This window comes from Mytilus trossulus, chromosome 1, assembly GCF_036588685.1.
Source record: "Mytilus trossulus isolate FHL-02 chromosome 1, PNRI_Mtr1.1.1.hap1, whole genome shotgun sequence".
NCBI classification, from domain to species: Eukaryota; Metazoa; Mollusca; class Bivalvia; order Mytilida; family Mytilidae; genus Mytilus; species Mytilus trossulus.
In genome coordinates, this window is record NC_086373.1 from 30,380,448 (window position 1) to 30,393,561 (window position 13,114).

At 31.6% G+C, this 13,114-nt stretch overlaps 1 protein-coding gene across 1 annotated transcript; it reads right to left on the reverse strand.

The window, feature by feature from the left end:
- Nucleotides 1–632: 632 nt before the first annotated feature.
- LOC134721237 (histone acetyltransferase KAT6B-like) lies at nt 633–12,209 on the reverse strand. Its single transcript, XM_063584063.1, has 8 exons — nt 11,501–12,209; nt 10,436–10,598; nt 8,993–9,105; nt 7,640–7,721; nt 6,590–6,679; nt 6,089–6,158; nt 3,848–4,010; nt 633–2,811 (listed from the first exon to the last, which is right to left on the reverse strand). Exons 1-8 carry the CDS (start codon nt 12,110–12,112, stop codon nt 2,671–2,673), a joined length of 1,434 nt encoding a protein of 477 aa, XP_063440133.1. The 5' UTR covers nt 12,113–12,209; the 3' UTR covers nt 633–2,670.
- Nucleotides 12,210–13,114: the final 905 nt, after the last annotated feature.

Here is a 13,114-nt window from a genome sequence, read left to right on the forward strand (position 1 = left end):
CTTGTATCTTAAACAATATCATCAATATTTATGAATTTAGCTATAGGGATCAAAATATATTCTCTTAAAAACTTAGTTACAAATATCTTGAATTTAGGCAAAGACTAGGTCATAGAATCCTACAAAACATCAACTTTATGAACTATAACAAGAAAATTGAAGTCAAATTTTACCAAAAATATATGAAAACAGTAAAAACTAGTAAACAAATTTAACATTTAATCATAAAGTACACAAATAAAAATTTATGTTTACCTACAAACAACTTCCTGAAACACAAGTACATACTGATATGTATCTCAATTAATCTATGTCTGGATAATCAGACTACTGGCCAATTACATTACCTAACATAAATACATTACATTAAAACAAAACATATATGTACAATTTGTATAACCATAAATCTATAAAACCATAATCATTGAGCAATATACTTAAAGACTGTTGTCTATTGTTTAAAATTTCTTGTTCATTTTAAAATCCATGTAACTGCTAAAATATCTTATCATACAAACACAATATTTTTACACAACAAATTGTTTCACAATATATGTACTACATGTACAAAGAATTCTCATATCATAATTCCTTATATATGAGATTATATATACAAATGTATATATGTGTTTTGTATATATGTGTGGTCTAGCGGGACGGCTACAGTGCAGACGATTTGGTGTCACCATATATGTCAGTAGCATGGGTTCAAATCCGGACGAGGGCAGAACAAAAAATTTGTGAAAGCAAATTTACAGATCTAACATTGTTTGGTTGATGTTTAGACGAGTTGTATATATAAATATATATAGGCATAACAAATTATTTTCACATGTGCAGATATATATTCATTAAATAAAATAGTAAAATAATAAAGTTAACAGTTCCATTCTATCGATTTCATCCTTCCATTGGGACTCTTCAGGATAACTGATGTAGTGTCGCTATAGGTGAGGTCATTAACTTGTGGTAAAAAGCATTTTCAAATTATGCCTATTTTTAAATGTAGACGGGATGAAGCATATAGAAAAGAGATGGTACTTTATTTCATAACAACGTTCTGATCGAAATTAAATCCAGAGAATTTTTAATAACGAACAATGCCATAACATCACAAACCTCCTAACAACGTCGCTTATAGCGACACTACATCAGTTATCCTGTAGAGTCCCAATGGAAGGATGAAATCGATAGAATGGAACTGTTAACTTACTTATTTTACTATTTTATTTAATCAATATATATATCAATCTAAATGGTCTAATTAACACCTAACAACATATACCTGATTTAGAATTCTACAAAATGAGAGCATGTTTCTGACTTCTTTTAGCAACTTTTAATTCACCGATGCAGTTCCCCTCTTTATCTGAACTCAATATGACAATAATGTGACACAGACCCAAGAACATAAATAACCAAAACTCATCAAGAGGAATGACTGCCTCGTATTATAAATATGCATTTGTAACTTAGTTTTACATAATATTTGCAACCTATGTTATACCGACCTAAAAAGTCACAATTCCATTTCAACTGCATTTAGGCTTCAAACCTGAGGTGTTCTTTTATAATCAAGTTAATAATAATAACAGCTGGAACTATTCTAATGGGAAGATCATCTTGTTTGAAAAGTTTATAAAGTTGACACTGAAGTTGTCGTGTTTTTTTTAGGGAAAATGCAAATGTTCAAAACCTGAACTTTGGCCCAAAAACTGTACTTGTCCAGATATTCTGCTTAAATAACTGGTCTTTTTTAACTTATCAAACGAGTTAACACATTTATCAATTGATTTATAGTTGGATTCACATTTTTCACTCCTAACTCCTTAATTCTAGAAATTAAAATTTAAAGAAAAAACAACAACAATAATAACTTAGATGATTTCAAATTTGATATATACAAAATCAGATGATCTCCAAATATGATATATACAGAGTCACATGATTTTCACCGGGATTAAACTTGCAAAGTGACCTTGATTGTCAGTTGAACACAATGATGTAAACAATTGTAATGTTAATGTGTTGTTGTTATTATTTCACAGAAAACCCACACAATCACAATTGCGTTAATGTCAGAAATTGAAAGTCAGAGGATTCATATAATATTCATCTTAAATTGTCTTGGAAAAATTGATATGAAATATAGAGCTTTTTATCATAGCCAATTCTCAACAATGAAAATGTCAAATTAATTTCATTTTTTTTTTCAAGGTGTAGTGTACAATTTAATGTTACTTTGTAAGATCGTTTTGCTTAAGTTTTCTTTTAAGCTTAATGGAAATTTGCATATTGTGAACATTTAAATTCATTGATCACCTTTACAAAAGAATCCCTAAAAAAGTATACTCCACAAAAAAATAATGAATCCATGATACATGTATCACCAAAAGCATTTTAACCAATTACCTATTCACTTTCCTATTTAACTGTCACATGACATATGAAACAGGTGCGGATCCAGAGGGGGTTCCGTGGTTGGAACCCCCCTCTTTTTGGACAATCAATGCATTTGAATGGGGACATGTAGTTGGAACCCCCCCCCCCCTTTTGTCCTGGGTTAGGAACCCCCCTTTTTAAAATTGCTGGATCTGCCCCTGTGAAATATTGTAGACATTAATTCTCAAATGTTGATAATACTCATGAAATGATAACTTGATTGTTTTATCAATAATCATCTATATCTATTCCTACTGTCTGTAGTTTAGCAACATGTTGATAAATTTTGAGTGCAGGTCCTAATTTTAAATTCAAACCAGTTAAAACATCACTTCTCTTCAGTAACAATAATGATTGTCCATCTATTTCCTGAAATAAAAAGTATTTATATATTAAATAAATATCTTAAAAAGTAAAAAAATACAATGAATAATCAATCTTATGAATTGAAATCATACCTTCCTGCATGGTAATATAGGAGGCTGTACACATCAAATGATACATTACATGAAGCACAGGAAGACACAATCTTTTGCAATGCCCAGAGTAAATCTGTGTAGAATTTCAATGTTAAAGGCAAAGAAAAACATTTACTCTTGTTCAATGAACAGGGGAAAAGCTTAATATGAACAGTAGTTGTTGTTTGTTTATGTAATTTATATGTGTTTCTCGTTTTTTTTATATATATTAGACCGTTGGTTTTCCCGTTTGAATGGTTTTACACTAGTAATTTTGGGGCCCTTTATAGCTTGTTGTTCAGTGTGAGCCAAGGCTCCGTGTTGAAGGCCGTACATTGACCTATAATGGTTTACGTTGTTATTTTGATGGAGAGTTGGCACTCACACCACATCTTCCTATATCTACTATATCTATCAATTTTAATAGTGTTTAGACGCTCAAAAGACACGTGTAATTTAAACAAGTACATGCATTTGTTTACCATATGTAGGATGAATGCAATTATTGGACATTATTGTAAATGATATGCCTTGGACAAATCTATTTGATGTTTTTTGCCATAATATTTCAGCACAGACATCATTCATTTGATCTGTTTTATTTTCTTTTGTCCAAATCTGATTTGTGATTCCAACAACATTCAATTGATACCAATTTATCTCTATCAAAGAAAGAAATATTTTCTCTGATCATTAATAGAAACATTGTTATCAGAGAGATATGTCTTATCAGAGAGATATGTCTTATCAGAGAGATATGTCTTATCAGAGAGATATGTCTTCATATTTGATATTATAACAAACTTTACAATTGTTCACAAAGCTGACAACTGAAAGACAGCTTAGTCTCACAATCATCGTGAGACATAATGAATAAATAATTCACCAAATTATTACACGACTCAATCTTGTCCATATATCTTTTTTTCATTTATTTTTAAACCAACCTGGTCTTGAAATGAGGAAGCCTGTTCCTTAAACCCTAGCTTGACAAAGAAGCCAACTACATCTGCCACTTTCCATCGTGAAGCATCAGGATATTTTGCTAGCGGAGCAGCTGATGGTCTTATCTCCATTTTCTTCTTCATTTTCTTTGGAGGAGGTTTTGGTCTAAAAACAAATCATCATTGGTTAATTAAAGGAACAACATTGTTATTTATTAGAAAGCAAAGTTTCTGGTATTCTTGAGTTAATGACTTTTTATTTGTTAATAATGAACAGGAATGTATATTTCTTACACTGCTTTCTAACTTGTATGCATAAATAAAATTGATCTGTAATTCATCATTATTCAACTACACATGAATTATCAAAGAAAACTTATGACAATTATAACATAGACAAAATAATAAATCATATGGAAAATGGTATAACAATATTCTGATGTCATTTTGATTTGATTTTTTTCTCCTGTGAATTGTGGTAAAAAAATAGAAAGTTTTAAATGAAATAAATATTTTCTGTTCACTAGTATGCAGAATTGGATAAAATCCATGAGATTAAGTATCACAGGAGAAAAGCTTTTTACCTCAATTTACAAAATTGGAACCTTAGGTTGGCTGAACACGATTTTCCTCCATTAGACACAGTTCAAAATCGGGAACAACAATATTTTTCGTGTAGATTTTCACCAAATCGTGTTTTAGAGGGTTTTTCAGGAACACGATCGTGCAATCGTGACTAAGGGTCAAAATCGTGTATTACACGCCTAAATCGTGAAAGTTGGCAGGTATGAACCTACGAGAAAAAAAAATCTACAATTATCATGAAAGGAGGTCTTTAAAAAAATGTTTTTCATATTGACTGTGAAAGGAATATCAATATATATGAAACAAAGTTTAGAGATGTACAATACTGTTTTGCTTTCAATGGACTTTTATTTAATAAATTATTAATTTTTAAACTAAAATTTTGTTTGATGCATACCTGTCAACTGATCAGTATTCTGCGGGTGTGACCAGAGATTTTCACGATTCTGAGGGATCACCCGGGACACCCGCTGGGTCATTGAATAACCTGGCAATTCCGAAAATGACCCGTTTTACATGTATTTCTTAGCCTTGAGATTGATTTAATAAGTAATATTCCTTTGAAATACCAGCAAAATCGTAATTCTTCCATGAACAGGAAGTTCAGTTAGCTGTGTAACCTGTCAAATTAAGTGACCCATTAATTGCATGGCTTCACTTAACAGCTTTGGTACCAAACACACTGTTAATTGACATCAATTACCTTACCTTTTAAAGGCTTTAGGTCATAATTTTTATTTTCTGTTTACAAACTTAAGTTACTTCCCCTTTTTTGTCACCATTCAAAATTATTCCTTATATTTACATTTTTTTGGTTAAAAAGATTATATCTATAATAAATAGAATTCAAATAGATATTGCAATATAACTTATACATGTACTTCCTTTGACTGTTTAACTTTATTTTAAAATACTCTATTTTTAACTCTATTAGAGAGTTATATTTTAAATGACTATATAGCTGGTTTCTTGAAAATAATAAATAATGTGTCTTAGAGTTGACATATGAGGCTGCGAATTAAAAGAGTTACGAAAGGGACCAAAGGGACAGTCAAACTCATAAATCTTAAATAAACTGACAACGCCATGGCTAGAAATGAAAAAAGACAAACAGAAAAACAATAGTTCACATGACACAACTTAGAAAACTAAAGAATAAACAACACAAACCCCACAAAAAAACTAGGGGTGATCTCAGGTGCTCCGGAAGGGTAGTTATATGGACTAATGAACATAGTGTAACACAAATGAATAAAAGGCTTTTTCAGTGCAATGGAATAATACTTAATAAAAATTTAAATTACTTAACTAAGTGAACATGTTTTGGTAACTTTGATTTAAATTATAAGAAAAATTTCCCCATAATACTGAAATTCAGCTCAAAAAATTGTGTATGCATTATGACCTAAGATTTCATTCTTCAATGAAGGTCATGACCTGCATTTTCATCATCACAGGTTGACAGGTATGTTGATGCATGAAAGTAACAGTTAAAGCCAAGACTGTATGAGTAGTTTTAGAAAGTTATTGGACAAGTTCAGAAAAATATGACTATGGAAGTATCTTGGAAATCCTGATCCTAGATATTTTATTTTTGTAACAGCTCTTTATTCCCTTTTTTGAGGTAGATGCCAACAGTAACATCTTAATATTGAATACCTTTCCTCTTCTTCCTCTTCAGATGCAGGTGATTCGCAGGGAGTCGGTAGACATGACGCACCACCACCCTCTAAAAATAACGCAAAAATAATAAAGTAAAAAATGGAGATGCAATCACTTTATCTGAAATTAAATATTTAAATTCTACAAAACAGTTTAAGGAAATCTTTTGATGCTTTTAGTGTTTGCATTTTGATGCTTTTGGTAAACTAAAATATAAAATGACACTGTTTTATTATTATTACCAAATTAATCTCAACCTCTATTTCAGGGCCTGCATGCCTGCCAAATCCCATGGTGGATTTTGAGTGCAAGAGGACCTAATGCTCTCTCAATTGTAATTTAAATCTATAACCGTATTGTTTGAATGTGTATGTATGTGTGTTTAAACTTATTTGAATGTCCTTTTAAAGGTGTTCAGACTGTTTATTTAAAAATTAAATAATTCAGGTCAACACCTTTCTTGTAATTTTTACCAAATAATAAAAGGTTAATAACTACCTGCCACCTGCTCTTCCTCTTGTGCGTCTTCTACCTCCACACTTACATCGGCTGTTCCTTCTGTTACACAATTACCACATACCCACTTTCCTTAAAAAAAAAAGGCCAATGTTTATTTCAAAAATATCTTAAATCCATTTAAGATTTATAATTTCTTAACAAATCAATAAATCATGTATTTTCTTATTTATTTTATTTCCTCAACATGCTTTGGTATACATGTAGTTAGTTTGGTTTTTTTTCCAGTAAAATTTTCATTAGTTTTACTTTTTGAAGAGATGTTGTATTAAGACTACAAATCACAAAATGTGGTTCAATCAAAATACTTTTGTTTTGTGATATTATACAGTAAAAGTTGGTTTATATGGTTAGCTCTCTTTATAGTCCATGGGTAAAATATGAAAAAAATCGAAAAAATTAAGTGCCTGATTACCCGCAAGAGTAAGTTCTAACTGGATCACAAAGAACGAAAGATCTTGGTAAAATCCAGCTTATGATGTCAACTCATTGAAAGTCAGGATCAATTCAGTTATTTCAAAAGATTTAAAATGTTCAACTTAGGCAAAAAGTTTAAAGTTTTTACAGGAATTCAAATTGAATAATGAGTAATGCAGAACCTTGTTAATCAACATACTACAGAATAAGAATAAATGAAGTAAAATTTTGTGAGGTTGATATTTGACAGTAATAATAAATATCTGCTTTACTCTCTTAACTAAGACAGCAGAAAACTCAACTATGCCTGTCATCATTAAACACCTGTGCAAGCAGCACAAGATACACCTGTGGTATACAATTTGAAATTGCTGCTAGAATAAAATTGAAGAAAGCATTGAAGTCAGTGTCAAATAAAATAATCTTGGGCATATACAAAACATATTCAATTTTATGGTTAAAGTCCTAGAACTCTGGAAAAGCCAATTCTAATATTTTCAAAATGAATAGGAAGTAAACTTCCACTGTACAAGGTTCATGAGTTTTGATCAAAGCTGTCTCTAGCTTTTAATATCGAAGAATAAACAAGGTAAACTAGTTTTAATAAGAGTGTACCTTGTGGTTTCTTCTCCACTGCTGGTTCATGACAGTTCATATGGAAACCTTTGTCACAAGCATCACAAACTAACATTGTGTCCTGTAAAAAATACAAAACTTACAACTGAGAAGAATAACTACCTTGTATATAAACATAGACAACTTTAAATGCTTTGCAAGATTTAACTTCCAAATTCACCAGTATCTTCACACTGTGTTTTACTTAAAGTCATAAGAAACCTCAAATTAAACAAGTGAAACTGCGAGCTACTGCTCACTGATGATACCCCCGCCGCAAGTGGATAATATAAATAGTGTAAAAATATGCAAGTATTCGGTAAACCGAAAGTTGACGAGTGATGAATCTGAAAATGCATCACACGCTGACTTATATAAATCCTGAAACCAAATTTCAGAAATCCTTGTATTGTAGTTCCTGAGAAAAATGCGACGAAAAATATTCATGGGACGGACGGACTGACTGACAGACTGACAGAAGGACAGACAGAGGTAAAACAGTATACCCCCCCATTAAAAATAATGCATATGTTTTTTATAACTCAATGGATAGTTTGCTTCATAAAACTTATGTACATATACTTTTTTTCTGAAGAAAATTCTTTAATTTATTCATATTTAGAAGGAGTTTACTTTATTTTAATTGGTTCCTTCCAGGAAGCAATTCCCCCGACATATTTTCCTTATGCAAAGTGACCTCAGTGTGACCCATCTCGTAAAAATCCGGTGATCGTAATACGCATGGATGTCCTTTAAATAAACTATTATCTGAATTTACATGTTAAACTCATGCTCAATTTCCATGCTTTTTGGTTGATTTTTTGTTGACTGTTGATAAACAGGTGATAATTGTTAAACTTCAGCTTCACAACACGAATTTAATTACCTGCCATATTTTCACAACAACACTGACCGATTGAAAAAAAGTTGATGATTATACGAAATTTATGCGAAAAAAATGATAAATTCGTGCACATAAGACTAAGATTATGATGTTTGTATGCATTGGTTCAAAAATTGGAAGAACATTATTTTTCACCGGTCACTCGTTTCTGATGACTTTAAACAATCATCAGAATATTCACACACAATACAGATTTTATTGACACAATGTTCAATATCTTCACTCCATGTTTTTCTCACACAATCGTCAAAACACACAATATAGATTTCACTTACATAATCAAAAGAATATACACACACAATACAGATTTTTTTCACAATGATCAGAATCTTCAAACACAAAACAGACTTGTAAAATACTTACACAAGCACCAGAATATTCACATTTATTGCAGTTGTACAGATTTTACTTAAACCTGTATCTTTACACATAATAATGGTTTTACTTACAGGGTCGCCAGCATCTGTACACACAATACAGATTTTACAGTCTATACACTGCCATGGTCCACGCAATGCTCTCTTGGCTAACACTGGATTGTAACCCATACATGAAGGATGTGCTGAATAATACGAAAGTTAGTAAAAAATAAAAATCTTATAATTCATATCACTGAACTTAATTGACATGATTTGTTACTATGTTATTTGTTGATGAAAATAAAATACAATTTCAAATCACCCAGAAGGCCAGATCATACAATAGACTTGTTAATTGATATAAATTTGCAGCTTCCACACTAAGTATCAGGCATTTAGGATTTCCTGGGTTAGAGTCAGAATAATGGGACAGGCAGGAGTTGATATGCCTTTCTATTGAATTGTATATTTTACACTATAGCAGTTTATAGGGGTCTCATTTGGGGGTTCCAATCCCAGATCCCGTTTACTGTTTTCTCAGATTCCCATATCCCGCTTCCACTAGGTAAGTAAGCAATCTCATATTTTAGTTATTTCATGTGTCCCGCTAGACTTCATTTCCCGTTTTCACAGCACAATAATTTGACATTCGCGTGTCACACTTATAAAGAATCTGCAATCCTGTGTCACGCTTTTAAAGACCCCAATGAGACCCACTTTATAAGTCTGGCTCAGTTGTCAGTCTAGTACAAAGCAGGATTTTTTTCTATATCACATAAACATATCATAAGCCAGAATATGCATTTCAATTTGTAATGAAGGACTTTATGCAGCCATCCATCATCATAATAATCATCATCATCATTGTCCAAGACTGATGTATTCTAAGATCATGAAGATTTCTGCATGGTTTTTAAAGAGCAAGCACTCAAAGCAGTCATAGCAAGGGAGATAATCAAGTGAAATAATTTTGGAAGACACAAAGTAAAATTAGGTTAATATTTAGTTCATCTATTCTTATGAAGTTATTTGAAATGAATGTGTACTTTTAATTGTAAGTACACTTTATAAATCCATTATTATTTCTGCACATTTCAGTAAAATGTAAGAATTAATGTCAATCAGGAATACATACAAAGCAGTCATAGCAAGGGAGATAATCAAGTGAAATAATTTTGGAAGACACAAAGTAAAATTAGGTTAATATTTAGTTCATCTATTCTTATGAAGTTATTTGAAATGAATGTGTACTTTTAATTGTAAGTACACTTTATAAATCCATTATTATTTCTGCACATTTCAGTAAAATGTAAGAATTAATGTCAATCAGGAATACATAACACTTTTTAAATTCATACTTAACATAATCTGGCTTACATAACACTTTTGAATCAAGAATACATAACACTTTAAAAATTCAGACTAAATATCTTAATCTGGCTTTGGTCAATACTTTTACAATATGCAGCTATTACCATGATTACGAGATGCATTAACTATTTAATGTGTCTCCCTACGTGTGTGAAATTATACCTTGTGCATTACAATCTTTGCAGAGTAGTATCTTTTCTAAATCTCCATTATCTTTTTCCCTGGCAGACTTGAGACAATAATCACAAGATAGACTTGTTCCAGGTGAATTGGCTCTTTGTTCATAAAAAGTTTCAAAGTCTGGTCCATGATTTTTCCTTATTTTCTGTTGAAAAATAAAAAAAATAAGAAACATATTCACAACAACAAAATCAATTCAAGGTATCACAAGAAATAGCTGAGTTTGATGTAAGGTAATATGAATTTCAATTTGGCTTCATTTCATTTCTATTGGTGTATCTTTCAAGCCCTTTTATCAAAGTCATATGAAAAAAAATAAAAAATATTGATTTTCAAAGAATTAATTCTTCATTCCAGCATATGGTACACTTATTATATTTTTTTTCAAAATAAAGAAGATTTAATATATTAATATAAATATATATTGATTTGCCAATTTACTGGACATCATATAAGAGGGTTGTAATGGGGTACCTTCATGACAAATAATGGTATAAATTCTTGCTAAATGATGTTGAAACAGTAAATTTTGGTGCATAATGATAAAATGTACCAATTGATAGCTTTGGACAAATCATGGTAAAATTTTTCTTCATCTTGACACTAACATATAAGTGGGTAGTAATGGGGGTACTTTCATGATGTATAATGATAAAAATTCTTGCCAAATGTCGTTAACAGTAATTTTTAGTGTATGACAATAATATGTATACTTTCTTTAAGACAATAAAAAAATCAGCTGAATTTGACAAATAACGCTATGTTTTTTCCCCAAAAATAGCAGTAACAATAATTATTTGCGACATCTAACAAATCACTATAAGGTTAATACTTAGACAAATCACGGTAAAATTTTAACCAATTTGATGCCGACGGTTGTGGAAAATGACTGTTTGACGCCTGACGCTAAAGGGCATTACCACCCTCATATAATAAACAGAAGGCGAAAAATTACCATTTGACGCCTGACAGTAATTAAAGGAATTCAAAACCCTCATATAATTTAGAAATGTATTTTAGTATAAATTTAATTAGTAAGTCTTTAACCTTTCTCTTTGAGAGCGGTCGTCCTCTCCTGTTAAGACTTGATTCATCAAAAGATAATTCAGTTTTCAAAACTGGTTTAGGTGACAATTTTCTTTTAAGTCCACCTTTCTTTTGCTTTTCTTTTCCAGATTCTGAAATTATCTTGTAAAATCCATTTTCGTGTTTCAGGATGACCAAATTATCTGCTTCCCTATCCAGTGCTACTTGAAGCTGTTGCTTTGTTAGGCGAGGCTCTACAGAATTGGTGTTGAACCATTTCTCTATCTCTTTCACACTTGCGCCCTTGTTCTCGCCATCGGCACCGCTGCCGCAAAGTGCGGCTAATGCATCAAGGATGTTTTTGTTAGTTGCATGTGAATTTAAGCTTTTCTTGCCATGTTTGATGCTTTTGGAACTTGAAGGAACTCTATAACTTGTGTTTCCTTTAAATTCTACTTTCAAAACGTCTCCCGAGTCGACAAGTTGTTCAAGGTAGGCTTCCGTCTCAACAGTTTTCAAACCATGCCGTCGCGCAACCAAATGAGCGATTCGCATTGCATCTGGTCGCGCTTTTCGTTGGCGGAGTTGGTCTATACATTCTATTATAACTGATTTATACTTAGCGAGGGGCATCTTTTCTATAATAATGAAAATATCTTTGAAATTTGTTATGCGACAAGCCTTCTTTCTTCTTCCAAACAAAAATCAATCACGCTTGCGCATATTTGATTTCCGTTCATAGCATTGTGGGAAGTTTAAAGGCATCTTTAGGAAAATGTATTTTCTCAATTAATAGATTCTAATGAAATCAGCTGTCTACAATACATATCTTTCTGTTGGTATAGATTAAAAATAATATGTATTCAACTCAATATATTTTAATTAACCTAATTGATTATTCCTGGGCGGTTTAAATTTTCATTACCCTTAAGGAGCCTTCTTGTGACGTCACAGATGCACAGAAAGAGGCTTAATTTGAAAGTACCAGACGGCAAAATCTGATTTTTACCGAAAAATGTTACGCGTCCTTGTTTTGATAATCAACCACTTGAAGTTTTCTGAAATAAAGTGTTTTATAAGAAATTGTCTTACTGTAGTGACTGTTATTAAAGAAGCTACATTTGTTAAGAATTTTACTAAAATTAAGTTTATACAATGCCGCAACGTGTTTGTCAAAGTTATGTAACTATCCAGAGACCGTGATGTTATTTCTGAACATTATATTCAACAAGTGTCTTTGGTTGAGAAGAGTTTTCCCCTGAGTAAAAGTCAAATATCTTGCATTTGCTGTCCTAGCTAGCTGGTCAGTCCTGCCAGTGTGCCATTCATATTCATGTCACGTCGATCGCCGTTTATATATAATGTACCATATGGTACAGTTCTAAATAATCGGTTAAAAATAAATCGAATAATACGTTACCCTTTAATACATGATTAATAAAAAAAAAAAGATACATTCAAACTCGTCAATCGAAAATACAAAGAGACACATATAATACTAATTAATAGTACATGTATAAGACACAACATAGAAAACTGAAGACTAAGCAACACAAATCCCGTCAAAACTGGAGGCGATCTCATGTTTGCCGGGAGGGTAGGCAGATCCTGTTCCACATGTGCCACCCGGCGTAC

What these genes read in the sequence shown, in the direction of transcription:
- LOC134721237 (XM_063584063.1), bottom strand. Translation starts at nt 12,112, where the DNA reads ATGCCCCTCGCTAAGTATAAATCAGTTATAATAGAATGTATAGACCAA. An exon ending in GACCGCTCTCAAAGAGAAAG is followed by an intron (nt 10,599 to 11,500) that starts GTTAAAGACTTA and finishes ATTTTTCAACAG; the next exon opens with AAAATAAGGAAAAATCATGG. An exon ending in CTTCCTCATTTCAAGACCAG is followed by an intron (nt 2,812 to 3,847) that starts GTTGGTTTAAAA and finishes TTTTTATTTCAG; the next exon opens with GAAATAGATGGACAATCATT.